Below are 27148 nucleotides of genomic sequence, written 5' to 3'. Positions count from 1 at the left end.
TAAAGCCCTTTATACATATCATTAATCTCTTCACAGTACACATTTAATGATGGTCCAGTAATCTCAAAAACAAAAAAACAAAAAAAGCCCCTACTTTAAAGACTAATCAATAAATTAAACAACAAAACCCATACATCTCCCTCCTCACCCCCCAAAGCTAGCAGTTGTGAGCTGTATTTATATTGAAACCTAATGGTTTAAGAATAGTTCTGGTTCTCCAACCACCCCACTCCACCCCACCCCACCCCGGGTATGCAGCAATAGTAATCAATCATTTTATTCTCCCCACCCCACAAAGATTAATCCAGTGTTTTGTTTTGTTTTGTTTTGTTTAAATATAAATTGGGAAAGTATTATTAATAAGCTTTTTAAAAAGGCATATTCTTCTATAACAAGAATGACATATAAACCAATCAATAAAAGCATTTGACAAGACATTAAATTACCACAGGCACTGTTTGTTGTTTCAAGTTGGGATCTCTATCCCAGTATCTTACATTCATAGTATTATTGAGGTAGTTAAAATACTGAAAACTGGACTCCAGTTTGCTGGGTTCTGAATGTGAATGTGAAAGATATATTCTCTTTTGAACCCACTTTCCCTCCAATAATTCAAGTTTTCTTGAGGTAAAAACTACCAAAATCCAATTAGCAGCTTTCTTTAAAGAGGAAAAGTGATGATACTTTCAGAAAACAATTTTTATGCTTGAAAAACTGCCATAAGTGAGTGTTCTTACCCGAGTGGTTTTTTATCTACCAGACTAATCCACTTCATGCCATATGTACTCTAAATATAAAAGTTATTTTCCTTTTATGGAAAGGACATTACTCTAAGAATTCATGCTGGCAGAAGCCACCTACCCATATTCACCCACTGGAGCTATCTGGATCAGTCCATTACTGTGTCTTGAGCCCCTTCCCTTCCTATTAAAAGCCATTGGCTTGATTACTGAGACTCCTGCTGCATACCCACACATCTTTATAATAATGTTTGTCTTCAAAACATATGTGGCAGTCACATACCTGCCATGCATATTTCCTTCTATTCAAGTGCTATCTTTAAAAAAACAAACAAAAAGACACACCTTACTAATTTTTAAACCTGAAAACTTCCACCAAATCTCTCTTCTCTCACAGATAAGAGACTCTATAGTTTGTCAGTTATTGCAATGATTTTTCTGTTTATCCCCCCAAATTGCCCTTACTGTAACCACTGTTATTGCTGTTTCCACTCATAACCAGTTCAGTGAAATGTCACAGGGCAGTTTTGGGCCAATCCACTGAAAGTTAGCTACTGAAATTTAGTAATCAGTACCTTTGCCTGCTTAGATTGACTAGCTGGTTTTAAAGGTTGCTTGTAAAACCTGCCTTCTATCTAACAACATGCTGCTCTAGCACGACCTGAGAACTACCCTGGCCACGGTTCACTCCAAAATTAACCTGTGAGACTTTATTCTAGTACTGACATTTTACAGGTATGCCTTCCCTTGAAAACATTTTTTGTAGTAGTATAAAATCTGAGTATAAATCATTGATTGCACTAACAAGTGCAAAACCTATATATGTATTGTGAATGATAGGAACTACCACTTCATTCATTCTGAGCTATATTATGTTTTCATTTGAAAACATCCTAGCAGGAGTATTTTAACCTGTTATAAAGGTAATTCATACTATAACATGTAACAAAGCCTGTTGCATTACAGTTAAGTGTCTCCAAGTAGTACAAATTCCCTGAGTTAAATGTGTTTTAATTTTAAAGATTTGAGGTTGATCACTTAGGGAAAAAACAAAAAAATTATGACCATGACTTTAAGAGATCTACTCTAAACTTTACTACATAAATCCAGATTCCTATACTATTTATGATAGGGAGTTATATAGAACCATCTAAAAATTTTTTTACTGCACAGATTGGTATAGCATAGCAATTCACGAGTTTAAACTTAAGTCAAAAAATCTGTAGATCAAAAATAAAACTGCAGAATAAAAAAAAAAAAGGACCTCTTCAGAAATTAATACTGAATTTTTTCCTTCATAAAAGACTGTTTGGCAAGTCTACAGATAAACATTAGTCTTTGACATATAAGCCGACATTAGGCCCAGAACCTACCACAGGTCAAATCTCAAAACAGCAAACTGGAGTCTATCCAAATTTTCTGTTGTATTGAATATTTTTGAAATATGTGGACCATTAGCCGGGGCTTGAATATTTTTGTCATTTGGGGATTTGTTGTAACAGGATTTGGCATACCCTGTTAAAGTGTGTGCAGTATTTGCTTAGTCCTCCCCCAAGTGTTTATGGTACACTGAAAGGGATATTCAGTCTTCCTGACGCTGGTACCTGAAGAGTTCTGATGTCATTCGGGTCCCTTTCCTTTTGAAGGGAGGTTTACAAAAAGCTTGCCCCAGAGCATCAAGTCACAAAACAGTCTGGGTTATTACCTTCACACACAATCACCTTTCAAAGCATGGAGTAATACATGGGTAATGTTCATTTATCTGATAACTCCGGTTATAAGAAACACTCAGACAGGGCTTAACTTCTACTGGTATTGCCAGTGACATACCAACACCAGTCTGCATATGCCCAAGGCCCTGAACACTAGTTTGGAAGCCAGCAGGACATGTCTGTAGGGTGTAAGATGAGGTGTGCGTGGTAGATACAATCTGCTGACAGCTTGGTTGTTCTGATACAGGATGGCGATACTGCAGTGAGGTCTGATGTGTCTGGTGGAGATACTGAGGTTGCTGAAAGTGAACTGGCCGTGAGGGCTGGGAGGCTGTCTGGAACACACTTAGTTGTGCTGACTGTGGTCCTGCCTGTCCTCTCTGCTTGTTTGCTTCTTTCACATCATTATCATGCGCACTGAAACATTGAGAGAATGAAAACTATTAATAATGTACTTGAGAAGAATCTGCAGAAAAGTCTTGCTCCACCCCCAACTCTTTAATAGCTGACTCCACGAAAAGCTGTGGATATCGCCAAAAGCAAGTATCCAAAAAGCTCTGTGCCTTTGAGAAGTTGTTTTTTGGGAACCTTATAAATGAAGAAAAATGTTAATGAGAAATTACAAACACAAGACAAAAAGGCTTACATCAATAGCCGTTCAATACACTGCACTAAGAAATCCCAGGAATAAGCAGTAAGACGATGTAGTCTTGTAGGCCACGTTGGAGAAAGACGAAGTATAATCCTTGAAGAAGCCACACATGCAGCAGCTACTAAAGAAGGTGCATAATTTAGAAAGGCATAATCTGTGGAGACACCAAAAATGAACTTAAGCAACAGAATATACAAATCACGAGCACACAAGTCACTTATTGGCATTCACAACAACTCACCTTGCAAAGATACTTCCAGAAAGTAATCTGCATATTTGGCCATGTAGAGTTTAGTTTTTTCCAAGCAAATCATTGGCCAGCCATCATGAAGATCTGTTTCATGTACTGCTTCAGAGAGATAATACTCAATGAAATGGGCTGCTGTTGGAAGGCAGAGGTTCCACTGAAAAGTTTCTAATAATAATAGTTCCATATGTAGCAAATTTTGTTTTGTTAATACTAGATTCATATTAGTCATACAACCCAGGCTGTTGAGCTGTTCCAGCTTAGGTACACTATCTTCTTTTTCTTCAAATTTACCTTATAAGAAAGTGGGGGGAGAGGGGAGAAAATGTCAGGCAAGTGATCATTGTAGGTCTAATCAATTAAATGGGATTTGCTGTCTTTACTGCCAGGATTTAGATCTGAAGACATTCTTTCCCCTACCTTATCCAGATAAAATTGTGCCAGAACTCTCTCTGGTTCTCACATTTGTGTGTTTCCTTTCCCAGTGCCACCATCCTTCATCTTTCCCCATCCCCTAAAAATATATGCTTGAATCATGTAAACATTTTGATGTGTACTGTTGTGTAATGGAAATAGTCATTTGTGTAAATGAAAAAAAAACCTCTCTCAAATATCACCAGCTGAATCTTTTCAGGAAATTTCTTTTGCAGACAGGTGGTGGTCGGTAGAAGAAAATTATTTTATTTTAAAGTAGGAGATAGTTTAAAGAATTTAATGTCATAGCTTTATCTGAAATCAAAAATAGTTAAGCTTCAAGTGTTTCACCTTGGCATATTTTCAGCATAATCTCAATTCCAGAGAGAGAAAGAGATTGGGGAAAAAAACTGGATAAATATTAACATAAGCATTATCATTCCTCACACACATATAAACCCATCCCTCCTATTCTGAATTCAAAACAAATATAGTTAATTCTGCTTTTAAAAATGGGGGGGAAGGAGGGAGAGATACTTACATCCTCTTTTAAATCCCCTTACTCAAAGCAGAGTAGGAGTAAAGATGATATGATGCTGAATGTCATTATTTGAAGCCATTAACTTTTTTCAAGAAATACTCATCTATAAGGTTTCAACTATGCACAGCTGAGGAATAAGATTCCCTCTTTGAAATCAAGAAAGTAAGCCCATTTATAATAGCTACCAAAAGAATAAAATACCTAGGAACAAATTTAACCAAAGTGGTGAAAGATCTCTACAATGAGAACTACAATATTCTGCTGAAAGAAATTAATGAGGACACCAAAAGATGGAAAAATTCCTTTTCAAGCTGGATTGGAAGAATTAATGAGGTAAAAATGTCCATACTACAAAGTGATCTACAGATTCAATGAGGTAAAAATGTCAATACTACAAAGTGATCTACAGATTCAATGTGGTAAAATGTCCATACTACAAAATGATCTATAAATTCAATGCCATCGCCATTAAAATATCAATGACATTCCTGACAGAAAGAGAAAAAACAATCCTAACATTCATATGGAACAACAAAAGATCCTGAATAGCCAAAGCAATCCTGAGCAAAAAAATAAATAAAACTGGAGGCATTACACTACCTGACTTCAACTTATACTACAAAGCTATAGTAAACAAAATAGCATGGTACTGGCATAAAAACAGACACACGGACCAATGGAACAGAACAGAGGATCCAGAAATCAACCTAGGTACTTACAGCTAACTGATATTTGACAAAGGTGCCAAGAACATACATTGGGGAGAAGACAGCCTATTCAGTAAATGGTGCTGGGAAAACTGGATATCCATGTGTAGAAGAATGAAACTAGACCCATACCTCTCACCATATATCAAAATCAACTCAAAATAGATTAAATACTAATAAGATCTGAAACTATAAAACTCCTACAAGAAGACATAGGGGAAACACATCAGGACATAGGACTGGGCAAAGACTTTAAGAATAAGACCCCAAAAGCACAAGCAATAAAAGAAAAACGAATGGGATTGTATCAAACCAAATAGCTTCTGTACATCAAAGGAAACAACAGAGTGAAAAGACAATCCACTGAATGAGAGAAAATATTTGCAAACCATACATCTGACAAGGGATTAATATCCAGAATATACAAGGAACTCAAACAACTTAACAGCAAAAAACCCCAAATAATCCAATTAAAAAAAGGGCAAAGGAGCTGAGTAAACATTTTTCAAAGGAAGACATACACATGGCCAACAAGAACATGAAAAAATGCTCAACATCACTAATCATCAGGGAAATGCAAACCAAAACCACTTTGAGACATTTCACCCCAGCTAGACTGGCCATTAGCAAAAAGACAGACGATAACAAATGCTGGCAAGGATGTGGACAAAAGATAATTCTTCTACACTGCTGGTGGGACTGTAAATTAGTACAGCCATTATGGAAAACAATATGGAGTTTCTCAAATAACTACAGAATGAATTATCATACGAGCCAGCAATCCCACTTCTGGATATATACCCAAAGGAATGGAAATAACCATGTCAAAGGAATACCTGCACTCCCATGTTCATTGCAATTCTATTTACAAGAGCCAAGGTATGGAACCAACATAAATGTCCATAAATGGACGACTGGATAAGGAAAATGTGGTTTATATACACAATGGAATACTACTCTGCCATAAAAAAGAATGAAATTCTGCCATTTGCAGCAACATGGTTGAGCCTGGAGGAAATTATATTGAGTAAAATAAGTCAGGCGCAGAAAGAGAAATACCACATGTCCTCACTCATAAGTGGGAGCTAAGAAACAAAGAAAGATCATAACCAAGTGATCTTTCAGAAGGAGGGAAAGGTGGGAACAGGGGAGGATGAGTGGGGATAGGGACACAAAAATTATGATTTGTAATGATGAACATGCTATTAATATTGATTTGATCATTACATACTGTACACAAATACTGATAATCAACTCTGAACCCCATAAATATGTATTAAAAAAAATTCCCTCTTCAGCCCCAGAATAACGTTTCTATAGATCATGTACCATCTTACTCTTCAATTTCCAAACAAGCATTTTACTATATAAAGCATTCGTTTTAGGGATTTCTAGAATGTATGGCTGCAGAAAATTCATAAACTATCAGGTACCACTATGATTTTCCAGATACAGCAATGAAACCAAGAAAGAATTGTCTCAAATCTGTTTGGGTCTTTCTTCCATAGTGGTCCACAGAAGAAGATAAATTATAACTAATGCCTTCTACATCCCAGTACTGTGTCCTATTTTACATTTATGTTTATGGTTTAAAACAGTCATTTTATATTACAGTTGTTATAGATTTTTCTCAACAGATTTCACTCATACTTGTTAAAAATTATTGTTAAAATGTGATTAAAGAAGCACATATTACCATATCAAAATTTTTGTTTTAATATTTTGATGTATTTCAACATATTTTCATAACAATTTCAATATATTTGGTTTCCTTATAAATCTTATAATTTTATTTTATCCATTTAAAAACATTGTTTGGAGAAGGGCCAGAAAGACTGCCAAAACAGGAGAAACCAGATGAGTTTCCCTGTGAAATTTCTCTCCTATCAGGGATGCGTTTACACCATATGCTAAAGCTGTTAGAACAAATGGTAGTGGCCAGCGTTACTGGGTCTAGATGCTCAGTGTACAGGCAATGGTGCTGGAGCCAGTGGGGGTTTGCTTATGTTGGCCCACCTTGCGGCTGGGGAAAAAGTGCTGACTGCCTTGGTCTTTGCTTAGGGAGCAGAACTGGGAAAGAAGCTTTTGTACCTGATGCCAGGAGATTCTAAGCTCATGCCTTGAAAAGAACCTAAGCCCACAGGAGAAATGGCAGCTCTCATTGACCCAGAGAGATTTTGAACTTCTTTAAATACAAACCCCTCTTCAACAGAATATTGCTGCAGATAGGAGTTAATCCAAACTTACATAATTCAGACTTTTCAAGAATCTAGATAGTCCTTCCCAATTCAATTAATACAAAGATGAATTTCACAAGTTTCACCAATAGCATACACTTAGTACAGCTGAAAGCACTAAAGTGTTCTTTATGACATAGCAGCATCACTGAATAAAGAGACAGAAGAGGAAAACACTGTTCTCAGTATAATAAAGTGAAATTCCTCAGGAGAATGACCTAGGAATTTAGTTCAATTTCTCTGGATGAATCATTAAGGCTTTCAAAGCACCCTACCATTTGTGTAGTAGCAGCAATACTGACAGTACACTTCAAAGGAATATTATAAAAATTAATGGGTTTGTTTATATCATGCTTGAGGTTCCTTTGAAGAAATTAATATACCATAATTCGAGGTTCAGGAATGTTTCATATTATCTTGAAATTTCAATATCAAAAATAAAATTGTATATGACCAATTTCACAGCTCAAGAAATCAAGGTAGTGAGGTTGGCCAATTCACTTATAGTCATGTAAGTTGAGTCAAACCAAAAAATGGAAGCCAAAATTAAGATTTATGTTTGAATTCCCAAATCTGCACTTCTAGACCAAAGTATTGCATCAGATTACAGAGGGCCAGCAATTACCAGCATGACAGACTTCTATTTAAATTCAGGTTTAAGTTTTTGGGAACTTTTTCATTATGATATAATACAAAATGGATACGTGGATATTAAAGGATTTCAAAAGTGTGACAACAGTGAGTATCTGCATTCATTTCTATAGTTTTTGTTGTGCTAAATACTATGTGTGATTATAAATCTACTTATCACAATACTACACACAGATCACAAAGATCAGTTTCTTCAATTGAAAGGAAATACCAGAAGCCATGTGATTATATTGATAAAGGCCCCAAACAGGAAATAAGGACATAGGAAATTCATATCTGCTTCCCAGGAAATAATTAGAGGCCACAGAAACAAAACATCAGGTTGTCTTTCCTTTATAGGAAATGTTCAGATCAGCCAAAGAAACCAACATGTTTTCAAAGCCAGCAGTGAATGGTAGGTATAATGGTAGAGAAGACTTGTATAATGAGTAGGGAGGGCATGGATCAGATGTCACCATGAGTTCTGCCAACTCACATTCTATACTTTTATTACAAAGTGGGGGAAAAAGTCATCCTTAATATATACACCAAGAATCCTCACAAATTTAAAAGACCATCAATCTAATAGAAAAATGGGTAATAAACAGGAAGAAGTAATGCTTTGGAAAAAAAATTCTAAGCTCATTAAAAATTGAGATGTAAGTCAAAGCAACTGTGGATACAATTATCCACCTATCATGTCTGATTCCCAGTGTCTCTCTCTCTAGTTTATTGTAGGATCAGTTCATAGTAAACTAAAAAGCTTTGCTAACCCAGTATCAGTGGGCAAGAGGAAACAAGCACTTGTCACAAATTGTTACTACTAAAAGCCTATTATCTCACTTTTAGTTTCATTGTAACTTCTTAGTTTTGCAAGATCTTGTAAAAATTATCAGAAGCTTTATCTCCAAAATTGCTTCTATAATCTCCATAAGTGTAATATGGATCACAAAAGCCAAGGGAAAACGGTATACACGTGAAAGAATTAGAATATGAGAATTTCCCAGGACAATGCAGAGTCAATTTTAGAATAAGCCAGAAACTTTAGGGCTAGTGAGTCTGGCTAAAGATGACAGAGCAGTTTACAGAGCTTTAGATTACAGCTCTGTAATTGAAAGATTACAGAGCAGATGCTGAATTTTTTGTCTCAATTTTCTATCCCTATAGCATCACCATAGGTCCTGCTCTACAATACTATACACCTGTCACCAATCAGAGATAATCTGTAGCCCTTTCTTCTTACCTCTAATAGTACAGACACCCAGGCAACTGGACAAGCATTAGCTTCTGGAACTTATAAGCTATGCTCCATCTTTGGGCAGACCACCTACAGCCTCCCAACCTGCTACATAACTGGAATCCAACTGTCACCCAGTCCTATCAGCTGTAAGCTATTCTTCACTTTCATACAAGAGGATGCCCATTCCAAAGCAGGGAACAGCTGGAGGAGGGGTACACAGTTCAATCATTATGTAAGGAGAGAAGCATTATTTGAATAACACAATAATTACTTGGAGCTCTTCCATTGGTATCCAAACATAAGAAGAGTGTAAGAATGTAAGAAACACTAGAATGTTCTCTACAAATTTAAAAGACATTAGACACTGAAATTAGGTTATCAGTTTATAAGCATCTTAAGCTCTTTTGTTGTAAAGTTGTAGACAGGACGGGGGGATGGGAAGGGGTGTAGCTATTGGCTAAGGGCCAGCCTCTTAGATTCCTGACCCTAGCTGCAGAGTTGAAAGCTCGAACTCTTTTGACCACTACCTACTTGGGAGGGGCTGAGACCCTGAAGGATAGCTCACACATGTTCCTACTCTCCAGTAGAAAAGGAAGAATGTAAAAGCAATTCTCTCTCAAGGAAAGGAGGACTCAGTGTCAGTAGAACAAACGGAGGGCATATCCAGTTCTTTCTGTAATAGGTGTTAAACAATTCATATTTTAACCACAATAAATACAGATTCTAAAGCTGAGCTATTGGAAAATGAGCCAAAAATAACTACATATTACTATGTAGATTAAACCAAATAATCTTCAATAAAATAAATTGATCATGACCCTAAACTAAGAGTAAATACATAATTTAAAAGCAGGAACAATTGAAAACTCCATTCCAATCAACCTAAGATGGTGCACAAATAAAGTATCCTTCCTTCAAATTGTGGAAATTGTAGGAATTTAGCACCAATGCTAAACACTACATGGTGGTCAAAATTCTTATTATTCAACCACAGCCCTCAGTGAACTTTGGTAGTGACATGTAATTTATGACTACCTAGTTTAGTAACCCCTAAGTCATTTAGTCAGTTATTGGTAAGTAAACTTAAGTCATAAATGTAAGTCAGTCTATTAACAGACTATGCATTGTTCATTATTTCACAGTCCACCAAGATGAGCCTTCTCTTGGCCCATACCACACTTAACAATCACAGGCATAAAGCAGGTGGGACTTGGTAGTGGTAAAATGACAGTGAGGGCAGCAGCAGACAGAAAGTTACTTTCCATGAATGATCCTGAGTTTTTAAAATAGCCTAACTTGCATGTCTGATTTCCAGTGTCTCTCTGCTATTAACTGATCCTATAATAAATTAACATTGTAGGATAACAAAAAGTCATTTTATTTGTGGACTCTCACATATCTGACCTGTTGAGTGTGTTTTTTTTTTTTCTAATCTTATATAAACTCTTAAACCCCAGGGCTTCACAGCCAATGATGAAACACATACAGTACTGTACACAAGATTGCTTATGAGCGTGAAACTTTAAAAGTTAAATTAAAGGTTAATTATAAATGTACAAGCCTTACTTCTCTGGCCTTTGGGTGATGTGTCTGTATCTTACACAACAACAGATTAAAGGGGAAATGTAGATATTCATGAAGTAGATAGTTTTCTAAGAATTTGGCTCAAGGTACATGGGGAAAGGGTTGAATGATGAGACTGGAAAGGTGGCTGGGTCCAGATGAAAGGTTCTGAATGCTACATTAAGCAGTTTCCACCTTAATGCCCAGGTAGTGGGAAGTCATCACTGTGGCTATGTTTTATTTATACTCAGCCTGGTTCTATAAGGGATCTGATATAACTTATAAAAAGACATTGAAGGGGACAAAATAAGTAGTTATGGTCATCAGATCGAAAGAAGAATAACGGTAGGAAAATAAAATATGAGAAGAAATTAGTACCAGAAATGATATCACATAGGACTGCATTTGGTTTTAAGTTTATTAACAGTCAAAGCACAAAGGTGCTTTAGAAAAAACTCTGGTGGTATGGGTGTAGGGGAATGTTCTTTAGACAGCAGCCATACTGGATCTCAAACCCTTAAGTGGGGGGTTAGAAGTGGCAGTTGTTGACATATATACATACTACTTTGAAATAGGGCTTAAATTTCTACTGTAATGACATGGGTAATATTACAACTATGTTATCAATTTAAGTTCAGTATCACATACAATCTTTTCATATTACTAGAAGAAAAACTCAATTTCAGTTCCTTTAATTGCCATCTCTATTCAGTGAGGGTGCTAACAAGCAATGAAATGAGTTATAGGAAGATATTAAGAGAAAGAGGAGCCAAAAGGTCCAGGAATACATTCTGTTTTGGGTAACACATAAGGTTGTAAAAGATTCTATCTTGAAGCTTATCATAGTTGGCCTAATGCATAAGCAAAGATTTTCACATTTGTAAGAAAGTTACACATGAACTTTTAGTTCGTTAAGCCAACTCATTATGTAGTCAGTAGAAAATATTCTAACAATATAAGACTATGGTACCTTTAAGACAGAGTTTCTGAACTTCAGCTTCATTGCTGGTTTGGGCCAGAGAATTCTTTATTATAGGGAACTGTCTTGTGTATTACAGGATGTTTAGCAGCATCCAGGCCTTTATGAACTAGATGCTAGTAGCATTCCCCACAGGTTGTAACAACCAAAAATGGCTCCACACATTGCTAAGTGTCCCTGTAGGACAAAATTCCTCCTGGAATTTTGAGGAGCACTGCTTTAAGACAATGGTTCTCAATTGGAAAGGAATACAGACTCACCTTTGGAACTTTTAAAGTTAAAAACCCAGGCTCCATTACGTAGATTCTGGCTCAGTCGATAGGGTGGGATAGACATTTGTATCAGAGTCTTCAGGATGTAGAGCTTAGGCATGTTTTTAAAAGACTCCAGAGCCACTTTTTAATGGCTGGTTAAGAATTATTGTGCTGAGAAGCTCTTTCAACATAAACCTCCTGATACTAGTAAACTAGAATGAGTGGGATTTGGTGATATCCCACCAAGTTCTATGTAAATTTATTTTATTATATAAACAACGGAAATTTCCAGTCATGTATATCAGATTCATACTTACTTGCTAGAAGCAAACAGGAAAGCGCAACTAAATGCAGCTGCTGGATAGAGATGTCATAGCGATCCATAAACAGGTCCAGCAAATAGACAGCAAGATGTCGGGCAGAGGGGCAGAGCGTGAAGCGATTGCTCACAATGGCAATCAAATCAGCAAAATACCGTCTGAGACTTAGTTGAGGAGACTGGCCTTTGTAGGAAGGCAACTTCAGCTCCTAAATTGAGAGAACAACATTTAGTCTGACATTATCTGTAGAACTATCATCACAATGAAAATACTTAACATTGTTTTTTCAATAAATTAGTGTTACAAGTGCTCAAAACACACTTTTCTTGAGTGGAACATAAAAATGGAAAAGTTGAATGAAAGGACAATGAATAGCATTTAAAATTTAATGTAAAACCAAACTTTTCTCTTCATTCTTAACCATCTCTGATGTGACCAATTATAGGTGTTTCTTTCTCTATTGAATGGATGCATGCTAGAAAGATTTTTAATAAGAGAATCCTGTTTTCCCTACTGGTTTTTAGAAAAACATCCTTACCAAAATAACAACCACGTAAGACACACACACACACACACGCACGCACGCACGCACGCACGCACCCCAGGAAGCTCAATGCTTTTGGTTAGAAGGTAACAGATAAATGGATATGCTCCTGTTATGCTGAATTATTGCAGGGATGTAGAGACCAGTACTTATCCACTAGTAAGTGCTAATCTTGTTTCTGTTTTAGCAGTTTCACCATCTCTCCTTTGTCATCATGCTTTCGTACACCTAATAATTTTCCCATCATCAGATTCAACCTCAGAATATTACATCAACTCATTTTTAAAAACTTTGAAAATTTCTGTATTATTAAAAGACTTTCAGAGCACAGAGAAAGATGGAAAGTTTCCAGATTCATCTTTTAAGATTAACATAATGATACCAAATCCAACAGGTATCACAACAGAAAGAAATAACATAGATATGATACCTAAAGCACAGGCCAAAAAAAAAGGGAAAAGAGATAAATTGGGAATCAAAATTTGAAACTTGTGTATCAAAGGACACTATCAGCAGAGTGAAAAGGCAACCCAGAGAAGATATACAAATGCCCAAAAAGTATTTTTATATCATGAAACATGAAAAAGATGATCAACATCACTGTAGTGGATTGAATTATGTCCCCCAGAAAGTCCCCGAACTTGAATTGTCCTCTAAATTTTATGAATTAGAAATTTAGCCCCTGCTGTTAAGAAGGTGGGAAATCCTATTACGGTAATTGAAAGGTGGTGCTTTAAAGAGGTGATTGGATTGTAGGACCACGCCACAGTGAATGGATTAAAAATGGTGGTCAGGGGCGTGGTTCTGAGGGCATTAAAACAAGAGGAGAATCTGTCTTCTCTCTTTGCTTCCACCATCTTTCAATGTGAGACCCCTGGGTCACTGTTGCCACCACCAGATGGACTTTGGAGTTCCCAGCCTTAGAAACTGTAAGCAATAAATTTATTTTTCTTTATAATTACCCAGTTCCATGTATTTTGTTATAAGCAACATAAAACAGACTAATACAATTACTAACCATCAGGGAAATGCAAATCAAAACCACTACGAGATTACTTCACCCATAAGGATGGCAAACAAACAAAAAACCCAGAAAATTATAAGCGTTTGCAAAGATGAGTAGAAATTGGAAACTGTGCGTTACTGGTGAGAGTGTAAAGTGGTGTAGTCACTACGGATAACAGTATGATATTTCCTCAAAAAATTAAAGAGAATTACCACATGATCCAGCAACTCTACTTTTAGGTATATACCCAAAATAACTGAAAGTAAGGACTTGAACAGGTACTTGTACATTCATGTTCATAACAGCATTATTCACAATAACCAAAAGGTGGAAACAAACAACCCAAATGCCCATCAGTAGATGAATGGATAAACAAAACGTGATATATACATACAATGGAATATTATTCAGTCTTAAAAAGGAAATTCTCATATATGCTACATGGATGAACCTTGAAGACAATACACTAAGTGAAATGAAATAAGTCAGACACAGAAGGACAATTCTAGTATGATTCCACTTACATGAGGCTCCTAGAATAGTCAGAATCGTAAGTACAGAAAGTACAATAGTGGTTAACAGGGGCTGGAGGGTGGGAAATTGGGGAGTTATTGTTCAATGGGTATGAAGTTTCAGTTTGGGGAGATCTAAAGATGGATATAGCTGATGGAAGCACAACAATTATAAATGAACCTAATGTCACTGCACTATACATTTAAAAATGGTTAAAATGGTAAATTTTAAGTTATGTACATTTTATAATAAAGAAAACAAAAAAACAAAAAAGTTACATATTAGTCTAACTTAATATCAACCAAAGATAAATAGATATAATGGAAGCCAATGTAAGTTAGTAGTATATCAAAAGAATACATCATCATCAATTGTAGTACATCCCAGGAATGCTGGGATGGTTTGATATTAGGAAATCTATTAATATATCACAATAAAAATTCATACATAAATATGCAAATTATAAATGCCAAAACAGCATCTGAAATAAAGGTTAAACCTGGGAGAAATAAGAACAAATGTACATTTCTTTGCTGAAGGATGGGAGGGAGGGAGTGAGGGAGGTAAAAAGATGTCATATACAGAGCCAGCATCTCACTTGGAGATGAAACTATGGAAGGATTACCATTCTAATGCCTTCTATGGAAATATTATTTAACAGTATTCTGTAAGTACTAACCAATCCAAACAGAAAAAAGACAGAGAAGGTATAATTATTGTAAGGAAGAATCAAAAGTCATTTTTAGGAACAAAATTACTATTTTTGAGATGGTAGAATTTATATCCAGAAAACCCAAGAAAATCAATAGAAAAAATAACGAGAAACAATAAGAATTCAGTAAGATGTCTGGTTACAAAATACAAAAGGTCAGTAGTTTTTCTGTATACTAATAATGTTAGAAAATAGATGGTTTCATATATGGTTAACTATAAAAATGAAAACACCTAGAAATAAACATATATGAGAGCACTATATGAAGATAACATTAAAAATCTGATGGGATATGGAAGAAGTAACATAATAAGACGTTCCTTTTCACTGGACAGGAGAATCTATATGATAATAATGGTATTTCAAAGAAGGGAAAAATAGAGGCATTTAATAAATATTTCTTTCACATATGACAAAACTAATTTCTTATTTAGAGAACTCAAAAATCAGTAAGAAAAGGGCAAAAAATATGGATAATTAATAGGAAAAATAAGGTCAAAAATATATAAAAAGATGCCTGATCTCATTCAAATCTAAAGAATTATATGGTTTTTCACTTACCAAATTAGATTTTATCAACTTTTACTTATGCTCTTAAGAGGGGAAATAGGAACTCTCACACACTATTGGTCAGACTGACAATTGATATAATCTTCCAGAGGGCATAGATAAATTTGTAAAAATGCAGATACCCTCTTAACCTAGCAACCCTAGGTTTAGGAATTTACCCTCCATATAAGGAGGTCCTTTGCAGAACTGTTTGTAAAAGCAAAATAGAATAAAAAAGCTCGATGCCCAAAAACCTGGATGGATCTCAAGAAAATTATGCTGAGTGAAAAAAATTAATCCCAAAAAGTCACATATTGTATGATTCACTTATACAACATTCTTGAAATGACAAAATTATAGAAATGTAGAACAGACTAGTGGTTGCCAGTAGTTAAGGGGGGGGAGATGGATGAAGGTGGGAAAAAAGAAGGTGTGGCTTTTTGTAAAAGGGCAGCATGAGAGATCCTTCTGGTGATGCAAAATGTTCTGTATCTTGACTATCAATGTAAAGATCCTGGTTGTGATGTTGTACTATAGATTTTCAAGATGTTATCACTGGAGGAAACTGGGAAAAGGGCGCAGCAGGATCTCCTTGTATCATTTCTTACAGCTGCATGTGAACCTACAATAATCTCAAAATAAGTTTAATTTTAAAAAAAGCTTGATGTCTGTCAAGACGAAACTAGTTAAACTATGACACATTGATTCAGTGTGGTCTTTAAAATAAAGAGCAATAACCTATGTGTATTGACATAGAAAAATCTGATAAACAGAGGGTGAGGTGGGAGGAAGGTACAAAACAATGAGTATATATTATGATCTCTGTATCAACAACAAACTTATTATATTTGCAGATATACTAATTTATTTGGTATCTTTTCAGGAAAAAATAATGGTGGTAACCTCAGAAGACCAGAGAATAGTGGCGGTTGGAGGAGATCCATTTTAAACCTTCCTATACCGTCTGGAAAAAATTAACCATGTGCACGCATCGCTTAAAATTTTAAAAAAATATTAAGAGAGGTTACTGGGTAATAAGCTAATGGGCCATTTTATGTTTTAAAATTTTGTATAAATGAGAAAAGCATAAACACTAATGAGAAAAAAAAATTTCTCCAAATAAAGGGAACATGCCAATTTCTTATGTAGCTCCTAGGATTTTTCTTTTCTCAACAATTTCTGTAGACTTTTACAATGGTGTAAATGAGTTGCAACTTTACCTTTCTTTGTGGCAATCATGGACATTTATTGAGCATCTCCCATGTAGCAGGCACAGTGCTAACCTCAGAGATCAAAGCTGGAAAAACAGTCTCAAGACTCTCTATAGCAGGTGAATCAAAATACAGAGATCATTACAATATAGTAATCACACAATATTATGGGAACACTGAAGAAGACTAACTAAGCTTAGGGGGTGAAGAGTTGGGAAAAAACAAAGCCAGGGTAGGTTTTCTGGAAGAGTCCTGAATGTGGTCTTAAAGACTCACTGGGAAACATACTTGGAATGCACTGGTGGACTTTAACTATGTTAACCTTACAAATTTTACTAAAAACAGAGGCAGGGACCCCAACAGCCATCACCAGAAGATTTTTAATAATGTGTTTTTTGTCTCATACATTCTCTTTTATGTTTTTTTAAATGGTAAAGTACAAGTGCTTACCAGAGGGCTGTCAGATTTTGTTCTTTGTCCAGGTACTGCAGTTTCACAAGCATGAGAAATTGACCTTCTTTCAGTTTATGTTTCTTTTGTGTATTCCTGATCCCCTAGAATTGAACACTCTTGTTCCCAACTGCTTCTCAGGAACCCGCAGGTCCAGAGCAGAGAGAGGCCTGAATACCTCATCTCCCGTTTCACGTCCTTGTCAGCTCACCACTCCAAATGCCATCCCCCTCCCAGAATGGGTTAACTGTCCACCCAGGATGAAAATAAAGGCCTTGAAGGAATACTTACAAATGTAAGTACAACTCTGTGGGATAAATATTTTCTTAACGTCTCTCGCAAAGCTAGAGTTGTTCCCATTCGTCATTAAGGCTCCTAAAAATACTTTCTCAAACAGCCTAGTATACATAGCAAAATGATGAGAAGAAACCGAGACAAAGGGTATAAGGGGATAGGTGCTTTGTAGGGTTTTGGGGAGTAATAGTGGCTATATATTATATTTTACAAAAAAACAGTAGAGTTGGCATTTGGGGTCAAAAGGATTTCCATCCATTGTAATTGTCACTCTTCCTGAGTAGACACAATGCTGGTCACACTGATTATTTTTCCACAAACCTTTGGTCTAAACACAGTATCTGAATGGCAGCTGCCCAAAGAAAGACCTAAATTCTGATGTGCTGAATTATAAAAAAGATTAGACTCAATGAAGGCAGAGATCATGTCTGTCTCATTCACTATTACTGCTCTAACACCTGCATAGCAACTTCTACATAGTAAGTACCCAATATGTTGAAGAAACAAACAGATGACTAACCAACTAAATTGCCAAATAAAATTACCATGTCTTTTCTACGAGAAAAGTTTATTTTAACTTCCCTTGATTGTCAGTGTACTACAAATAGTGGTCTTTCCAGTTCCACAAGTCCAATTTCTATTGATTACTGTAAATTCTTTATAAAGTGTGGTGGCCACTGTGTTAAATCACTAAACATGGTTTACATGATGCTTAAAGGTAAAATTAAGACAACCCAGGGCAGCATGCCACAGGTGGCCCACAATAACTTTCAGTGGCATTCCTTCACACCCTGTGCTATCTCGTCCTCTGACAGTTCATAAGCAACTGGAGTGCAGACTTGTCTTATTTCTTGGATCCTCCACAGACTAATGCACAAAAAACATTCAACAAATCTGAATTTAAAAAAAAAAAAATCCGCTTCCAATCTTAACTAACAAAATTAATTCAGATAACCACTCAGGATTGAAATTATACACACATAAAATATAAGAATTGAAAACCATGGGAATCACCAAGAAAAATACTTTAAGTTTCATGTCAATTTAAAAATATATGTATCATTAACATCAAATTAGTTTTACCACATACCAAAGGGGTAAAGAAGCTGACACTTAAAAAAGAACATTTCAAACTGAAAGATGACATATGCAAAAAAAAAGAAAAAAGGGTATTTGGACAATTTTCAAAATGGAAAACCTGCAGCTCTTTTCCTAACACTCTGGAGAACCAACCACTGTTGGAATTTTTATGTGGTACAAACAATCTACTAGGGGCTGAGGTGCATCTAGTGTGTCTAAAAGATTGTCGGAATTACTAAGTAGCATTTAGAAATCTCAAATCTTAGAAAAGGGTACAGTTGTAACAATTTGTCAGAACTGGATTTTCCAATCTATTTAACCTGGTCAGAAACTCAAGATACAAGTTCATTACCATCCCAGGATCTCTCAACTGCAACGATCAGGAGCCTTTTTATTAAAGAGTCAGCTGTTTTGCTTCCTGCTCAATTTTTCTATGTTTAATGCATGGCTCTCTCAATCCAAGGTAAAACTGAGTTAAACTAGAGATCATTTTGGATCCTGTCACTCTTCTGGTTATCAAAGAGGTAGCACTGTCCCATTAAGCTGCCTTGTAACATGCGGGGTAAAATTGTTATTTAAGAGCAACAACACACAAACTTTGCTTTGTGCTAGAAAAGTGTATCTTCCCCTACCCCCACCCTTCTATTAAGTACTGTATACTAGGTCTACTTTCTGCCTTTGATATTAGCAGGAAGGAACAGCTAACGTCTTCCACCTTAAGGCGTTTAGAATAGCCCCAAATCTTGATGTGTAAGTAATAAGTTATCACTTAGTGCTTACTATATGCCAAGCACTGTTCTAAGCACGTGTGCAGTACTAACTTACTTAAATTTCACAATCATCCCATAAGTACGTCCTACTATTATTACTCATTTTACATATGAGGAAAATGAGAGACAGGAAATTAATTTGTCCCAAGTCTCACACAAAGTTAGTGGAAAGGCTGGGTAATTTATGTATGTACAAACGCGATTATGACAAACAGCTGCATGCAATAGCAGCAAGGAAGCCTGCTTTGCCCAATAAAAAATAAGCGAATTTGTCTTTTTTAAATACAAGATCAAATCCACGTTCCGTCTGGAAACAAGAACATCAGAATGTTCCTTTGCACCCAACTACCACGGCCCGCCCCCTCCTCATTTAAGTTGCAGGTTCTTCTCATCCATCCTAGGTAAGAAGCCAAGAAGTTAATTAACCTTGAGCGTTAATAAGCAAACTCGCCTTTTTCGGCCTGTTAGGTAGTGAGTGAAGAACCTGACCGGACTCTCCAGGGAGCCGAGATTCATAAAAACTGGCGCCAGAAACCAAACTGGAAGTTCGGGCACCGGGGTTACCTTGTACCGAAGCGCTTGGTGAATATCGGCAGCCAGCTGTCCTCGCCACCACTGCCCCTCCAGCTCCATGGGCTCCGGCTGCGCGCCTGGCCAGACGCGGCAAGTTCAGTCTGTAAGACACACCCCAGACGCGGTCACGCCAGCTTCTTCCCCCACGACCCTCCGCGCCCCCTCCCCGAGGGGTGTGACCTCAAGCCACCCTGTGTGGCTCTTCATCTTCACCCGACTGTCCTAAACCGTGCAAACAAGTTCCTGTGAAGCCCGAGCTGCCCACTCAGGAGGAGCTGGCTGGCTTTGGGAACTGCCTAACTGGGTGCCAGGCGAAAGGGGATCGACTCGGGCCCGAGTTGCCAAGGAGAAGACCTGGCTGCAAGTTGGGGAAGAGCTGGAGGCTTCGGGCTCCCCCCGGCCCTGCGGAGCGGGCAGACTGACACCAGTCACAGCCCCGCCGGGGTGCAAGGCTCCCACCGAGAAGACCGGAGGCGAACGCCCGCCGGGCTCGGGCTCCCCGCTGCAGAGGTCGGGCGCTCGCTCCTCCCAAGGAGCCCCGAGGAAAGCACGGGACCGCGCGGCCCCAGAGAGGCGAACAAAAGGCCGGGCCGCCCGGGCTCCGCGCTTCGCCCCGGGCGGGTCCGGTGCCCCGCGCCCAGTCCAGGCCTGCCCTGCGGCTCCCTTACCCGGAACCGCGGCCCTCACAGCCCCAGCCCCGCCGGCGAGCGGGGGACGCCGGCCCGGCTCATGCTGCGGACAGTCGGCCGCGAAGCGCCGGCCTCAGCTCGGGCTCAGCGCCGGGGCGCTCGCGCCGCCCATTGTTAAAGGACCGGCAGGCGGCTCCGCGTACAAAGCCAGCGCGGGGGCACAGGCGGCCCCGCCGCTGCCAATCTCGTCTCGCGATACAACGGGGTCCCCCGGAGCCGTCCAATCGGCAGCCGTGCCGGTCCCAGGTGCAGCTCCCGGCGGCGGCTCGGTGGCCCCGCGGCCCCCGCCGGGCCGGCGGCGAGGTTCAGCCTCGCGCTTTGGTTGCCCGGGATCCCCGCCGCCACCCTCTGCGAAGTCCGCCTGAGGGCTGCGGTCGAAAGAGCGCCGGAGAAATTCCAACGTTGATCACTCCTGTGGCCAATCCGGTCAGGCCACTCACCTGCTGAAGTAACCTTCGATGGCCCCTCAGTGCTCGCGGAGGAAAGTTCCGACGCCTCAGTCTGGCCTTTAAAACCCTTCATAGCAGGAATTCAGTCTGCCTTATGTCACATTGCAACAGCCACATACAGCCGAGGAACTGCTCCGTGGGATCATTAATCCTTCCAAATGCGCTTTAGCTGTTTCCGCGATCCCTAAAGTGCTTTTTCTGTGAAATTCTGCTTTAAGTTCCACCTCAAAACCCACTCCTCTTCTAGAAACCTAATTAATCTCTTCCTTCTATTTCGTTTGGTTAGAGATTCCCAAGAGTTTTGAATGAAGGGAATTAAGATTACCTTTAGTAACCTAGCTTGTCAAATCCGTAGTGGATGTAATTAACGATCTGTGGTCGTAAATTGGGAAAATGCAAAACTGAAAATACTCCAGCATCAATTAAGGTGATATGGGAACTGAAATGTGATTAGCAGAAACCTAATCAAATATGTTAACCTGTTTGCTGGACTATCACAAAAGAAGTGGATGGTCCGCCTTGGACAGTGATTCCCACTTTTCTGAGACTGTAGATCGACCTGTTTAAATATTAAAAAAGAAATCATGACATCCCGTGCCTTTTACTTTGAACTCTTTGTTGTAGCTCTTCATCATCATGCGTCTTTTCTGACAAAGTGATGAATGTATATGCTATGTGAATCTGGGATTTATTTATCACAGTGGCATTATCATACATTTGAAGAACAGCAGCAGACATGTACGTGAGCCATAGTCTATCTGAAGACAATGCTTATGCCCGGGAGAGCAGGGCTACAGGAACCAATGGCAAAGAATGGGAAACTCAGAAGCGGAAACTGGCAGAGCCCAGCCTGGCCAGCGCAGTCCAGAGAGAAGCTGCTCTGGCCTGTCTCAGTTGCAGGGGCTCCCTAGAGAGAAGATGGGTACATAAGGCTAAAAGTTCTGTGCCATTCATATTGGCATTTAAATAGTACCTAACTTCTCAGGTCCCAATTCATAACTACTAAGCAACTTCATGACAATAATTTGGCTTCCAAATGACTTAAATGTCCAGGGCCTATTTAAGAACCCTTTCAGAAAAAAATGGGCCACAGACTATAATCATCAGTGTAGTATGTAGGTTGTCTCATGGTTTCAACTTTGAACATGTTGTTCACTGGGAGATATTCAGAAATCATTCTCAATATTATTTTTATTAATGATATTTTCTGGATTTACCTCACGTGATGAGAAGATTTCAATGTTCATTCTTTTTATAGATTAATACCTGTATGTGTGTATGTGTGTGTGTGTGTGTATTTTTCCCCAGTGTGTCTTAGATTATAAATCCCTAAAATGAAATAATCAGGTTTATTATGATTTCCTTTTAATTCCTTTATACCAAGGTGGACACAATTAAGGCATTTACTAAGTTCTCAAATAAAATAAACTCTGCTCTCAGAGTTTATAGTCTACTAGGAAGAGGGAAAATAATAAATGAACAACAAAAAACATGCCACGACAAGTGCTGTGAAGAAAAACAGAAAAAGAGGCTAGAAAGTGATTGAAGGTGGACTTTGTTTTATAATGTGAGGTGTGCAAAGGCCTGAGGGAAGTGAGGCAGCATGCAGATAGCTGATGGCTGAGCATTCCAGGCAGGTGGAAAGGCAAATGCAAAGGCTCTTGGGAGAAGGCATGTTTGGAATGTGATATGGGTTGAATGTCCCCTCCAAAGCTCATGTGGAAGCTTGATCCCCAATGCAGCAGTGTTGAAAGGTAGGGCCTTTAGGAGGTGATTGGATTGTGAGGGTCCTGCTCTCATGAATAGTTAGCAGATAACTGGGTTATCATGGGTATGGAATTGGTGGCTTTATATGAAGAGCACATGAAAACACTCTTGCCATTCTCTCCATGTGATACCCTGCATCTCTCCATGTGACTCCGTAGAGAGTTCCCACTAAGAAGAAAGCCCTCGCCAGATGTGTTCCCTAAACCTTGGACTTTCTAGCCTCCAAAACTTTAAGAAATAAATTCTGTTTAAATTACCTAGTTTCAAGTATTCTGTTATCAGCAACAGAAAACTAACTCATACAGAAAATTATTACCAGAGTGGAGTATTGCTCATAACAAATACCTGAAAATGTAGAATGGCTTTGGAACTGGGTAATGGGCAGAGAATGGAAAAATTTGGAAGAGAAAGCTAGAAAAAGCCTAGATTCTGGTGAGGGCTTAGAAGACAAAAAGACAAGGGAAAGTTTGGTACTTAAAGGCTGGCTAAGTGGTGGTGACTAGAATGCTGATAGAAATATGGATAATAAAGGTAAAGATGAGGGTGGGACCAGATTCTCTGGAGAGCTTTAATAACTCACTGAACTTTTAGCAGTGGAAAGCAACTGATATTGTTTACTTAAATTTTTTAAATGAATTCATTCAAAAGGTAAAACATTCAAACAGTAGAAGACTATGTACAGCGACTAGCAAGTCTCCCTCCCCTCACCCCAGTTCTACCCACAGGCAATACTATCACTCTTTTCTTTTGTATCCTATCAGGGATATCAGGTATTTATAGCCATGCATGTATATAAACCCCTTGCCCCATTTAGTGCACAAATGGCAGCAAATTACACTCTCTATTGTATATCTAGATTTTGTTCTACAATATATTCTAGTGAACATTCCATAACAGAATATCCAGGTTTCCTTTCAATGGCTGTATTGCATTCTACTGGATGCAAAGGAGTGGGAGTCAGAAGCCCTGGCCTCTGGTTCTCAGTTCTTGAATTGTTACTATTTGTACCATACAACACACTGCAACATCCACTATCATATCTGCTATCAATGTCCTTGCCTAAGCACCATCATCTCTCACTCGCACCTCTTAACTGGTCTTATTGCCATCACTCCTGTCCATCAACAAAATATTTGTTGCCTGGCAACCGGAGTGGTCATAAAAAGGCAAATCACACCTGTTATGAGCTTAAAACGCGTATTAGTAAGTTTTCTGTTGCGTATAACATAATACCTGAAACTGGGTAATTTATAAAGAAAAGAAATTTATTTCTTACAGTTCAGAGGCTGGGAAATCCAAGGTTGATGGAGCGCATCTGTTGAGGATCTTCTTCTTGGTAAGAACTCTCTTCAGAGTCCTGTGGAGGCACAGGGAATCACATACATGGTGAGGGCTGAGCATCCAGAGTGTATCCATGTGTTCTCCTTATAAAGCCACCAGTCCACACCCGTGATAACCCATTCATCCATTAACCAATTAATCTATGAATGAATTAATTCATGAGGGCATAGCCCTCACAATCCAATCACCTCTTAAAGGCCCCATCTTTCAAATACTATATTGGGTATTAAGTTTTAACATGCGTCTTGGAGGGGACAAACATTAAACTCATAGCAATAAGGAAGAGTTCCAAACTCACATTTCCAAACTGTTTTAGCATGTTGCAGGATGTTATGGATAGTTTTAAAGGCTATTTTTTTAAATGAGGACTGGAAATAGACATTTATATTCTGTAAATTATGAGAAAGTATTCCAAATTTAAAATGCTGTATAAGATTCTATTTCTGGACAAGATGGATGTGATAGTTAATTTTATGTGTCAATTTGACTGGGCCACAGGGTTCCCAGATATTTGGTCAAACATTATTCTGGGTGTGTCTGTGAGGGTATTTTGGATGAGATTAGTATTTGAATCATAGACTGAGTAAAGTGGATTGCCCTCCCTAATATGGGTGGTTCTTATCCAATCAGTTGAATGCATAAACAGAATAAAAAGGCTGATCCTCCCTTGAATAAGAAGGAATTCCTCCTGCCTGACTTCTTTGAGCTGGGATATAGGTCTTTTCTGGCCTTCAATCTCAAAGAGAAACATCAGCTCTTCTTGCATCTTGAGCCTGCCAGCTTGCAGACTGGAACTACTTGTCCACTCTCCTGGCGTCCAGCTTGCTGAGAGCAGATCTTGGGGCTTCTCAGCCTCCATGATCATTTGAGCTAATTCCTTATTTTATATATCTATATCTCTCTATGTATATACATATACACACATACATGCATATATATAGACATATGCACACACACACATCCTATTGGTTCTGTTTCTCTGGAGAACCCTAACACAATAGCTTAAGCAAACTTCACCCATCTCTCCCACTGAATGCAGCTATAAAACCTGGACATACTGTGTGAAGCAGCTATTTGAAGACACTGAAAAGTAAATAGTAGCAGGCAATTGGGGAAGAAGATTATAATTTGAAGTATCACAAAGTGGTGATGAGTTACTCATTCTTCCTTCAGGTTTCCCCACCCCGGACTCAGGCAGCCTGAAATCCAGAAATGGGCAGCAGGATATGGACAGAAAGAGCACTTAGAGAATTCATTTTGTCATGAGAAACAGAAAAGGAGTCTCCTAATGCTCAGACAGAGTAAAGCAACATCCATTTGTTTGTTTTCTTTCTTTTCACCTTTCTCTCTTGCTGTAGCCTCCAGGCAATACCATAGTTGATGCAGTGATAGCAGTACAACAGTGGTGATAGGGGCCCCCAGTTGCCTAAAACCCGAGGGAAGGAGCTTCCTATCTGACCAGAAAAGCTGTGGTTGCTTTTTTCCTTCTGTGTCCTCCCACTGCTTCACTCTGAATGCAGGTACAATAGCGGGAAGTGTGTGTGTCAGAAAAGGATAAAAAAACTCCCAGCACATACACATGACACATCTGAGTAAAACTGAAAGTCTTTGAAAATGGAACTGACATGAAACCACAACTCACAGAAGGATAATGAGAACTTGCAGCCTGAACACAACCAGGTTGATTCCCAGCTACAACAGCAAAAAAACAACTAACAGTCTCCATAAGATTTAAATAAGACACAGATTTCCTGACATGTAATATATTCGAATTGCCTAGGACACGCTCCAAAATAACTCAGCATATGAAGAAAAAGGAGAAATCATAACTCTCACAGGAAAGACAGTCAAGAGCCACCAACACTAAGATGATAAAGTAAAACATCCATTACATTAATCCTCCAAGAAGAGCAAACTTTCTTGAAATAAATGGAAATATAGAAAGTTTCAGCAAAGAAATAGAATATATAAAGAAGAACTAGATGGGAATTTTACAACTAAGAAAATGCCAAAACCAAAAGTTAAGGAAAAAAAAAAAAAAAAGAACACTCATTGGATGGGCATAGTAGAATAGAGAAGCTCAGACAATGCTAACAAGGATAAACCCAAAGAAATCCATACTCATACACATCATAATAAAATTGCTAAAAACTAGAGGAAAAGAAAAAATTCTTGAAAACAGAGAGAAATAAAGCATAACTTACAGGGGAACAATGAAATATTCAAAGGTTGGTGGATGTCTCACCAGAAACCAAGGAGATGAGAGAATTAGAACAAGATTTTTAAAGTGCTGAGAGAAGAGAACTGTTAACCCAGAATTTTATATCCTGCAAAAATACCCTTCAGAAGTGAAATGAAATAAAGACATTCACAGATGAGGGAAAACAAAGAGAATTTGTTAATAGCAGACCTGCTTCAAAAGAACTGCTAAAGAACATTTTTTAAACAGAGGGAAATGATACCAGAAGGAAACTTAGCACATTGTGAATGAAGTAAGAACAACAGAATGATAGATATGTGGGTAAATATTCTTCTCTGCTTGAGTTCTTTAAAATATGTTTGATGGTTGAAATAAAAATGTTAACATTGTCTTCTAGTGCTTTTAATGTATATTCAATGGATATAATATATGAAACAACTATACCATAATGGCAGAAGGATAAAGGAATCTACACGTGGTAAGATTTCTACACCCCACTTGAAGTGGTAAAAAGTAGACTCTACACAGACTGTGAAAAGTTAGGTATGAATAGCATAATCCCTAGAGAAATCTTTAAAAATATACACAAAAACATATAGTCAAAAATATAATAAATATATTAAAATGAAATGATAAGAAATGTTCAAATAGCCTAAGAAAGCAGGAAAGAGGAAACAATGGAACAAAACAGTGAGAACAAATGGAATACAAATAATAAAATAGTCTAAGTCCAAACTTATCAATAATTACATTAAGTATAAATG

The 27148-nt window shown here is 38.0% G+C and overlaps 1 protein-coding gene across 2 annotated transcripts; it reads right to left on the bottom strand.

The window, feature by feature from the left end:
- Positions 1-352: 352 nt before the first annotated feature.
- On the bottom strand, positions 353-20672 carry CCNJ (cyclin J). Of its 2 annotated transcripts, none has more exons than XM_063102947.1 (6): positions 20607-20672; positions 19930-20039; positions 12234-12444; positions 3346-3645; positions 3099-3258; positions 353-2869 (listed from the first exon to the last, which is right to left on the bottom strand). In XM_063102947.1, exons 2-6 carry the CDS (start codon positions 19996-19998, stop codon positions 2458-2460), a joined length of 1152 nt encoding a protein of 383 aa, XP_062959017.1. In that variant the 5' UTR covers positions 19999-20039; positions 20607-20672; the 3' UTR covers positions 353-2457. The 2 variants fall into 2 exon arrangements, with proteins under 2 accessions (XP_062959017.1, XP_062959018.1); XM_063102948.1 differs by having other exon boundaries at positions 3099-3222.
- Between the last annotated feature and the right edge of the window lie 6476 nt (positions 20673-27148).

The sequence above is a fragment of the Cynocephalus volans genome, chromosome 7 (assembly GCF_027409185.1).
Source record: "Cynocephalus volans isolate mCynVol1 chromosome 7, mCynVol1.pri, whole genome shotgun sequence".
Classification (NCBI taxonomy): domain Eukaryota; kingdom Metazoa; phylum Chordata; class Mammalia; order Dermoptera; family Cynocephalidae; genus Cynocephalus; species Cynocephalus volans.
The sequence above is the reverse complement of the archived record's forward strand: the minus strand, read 5'-3'. Positions and strand labels throughout refer to the sequence as shown.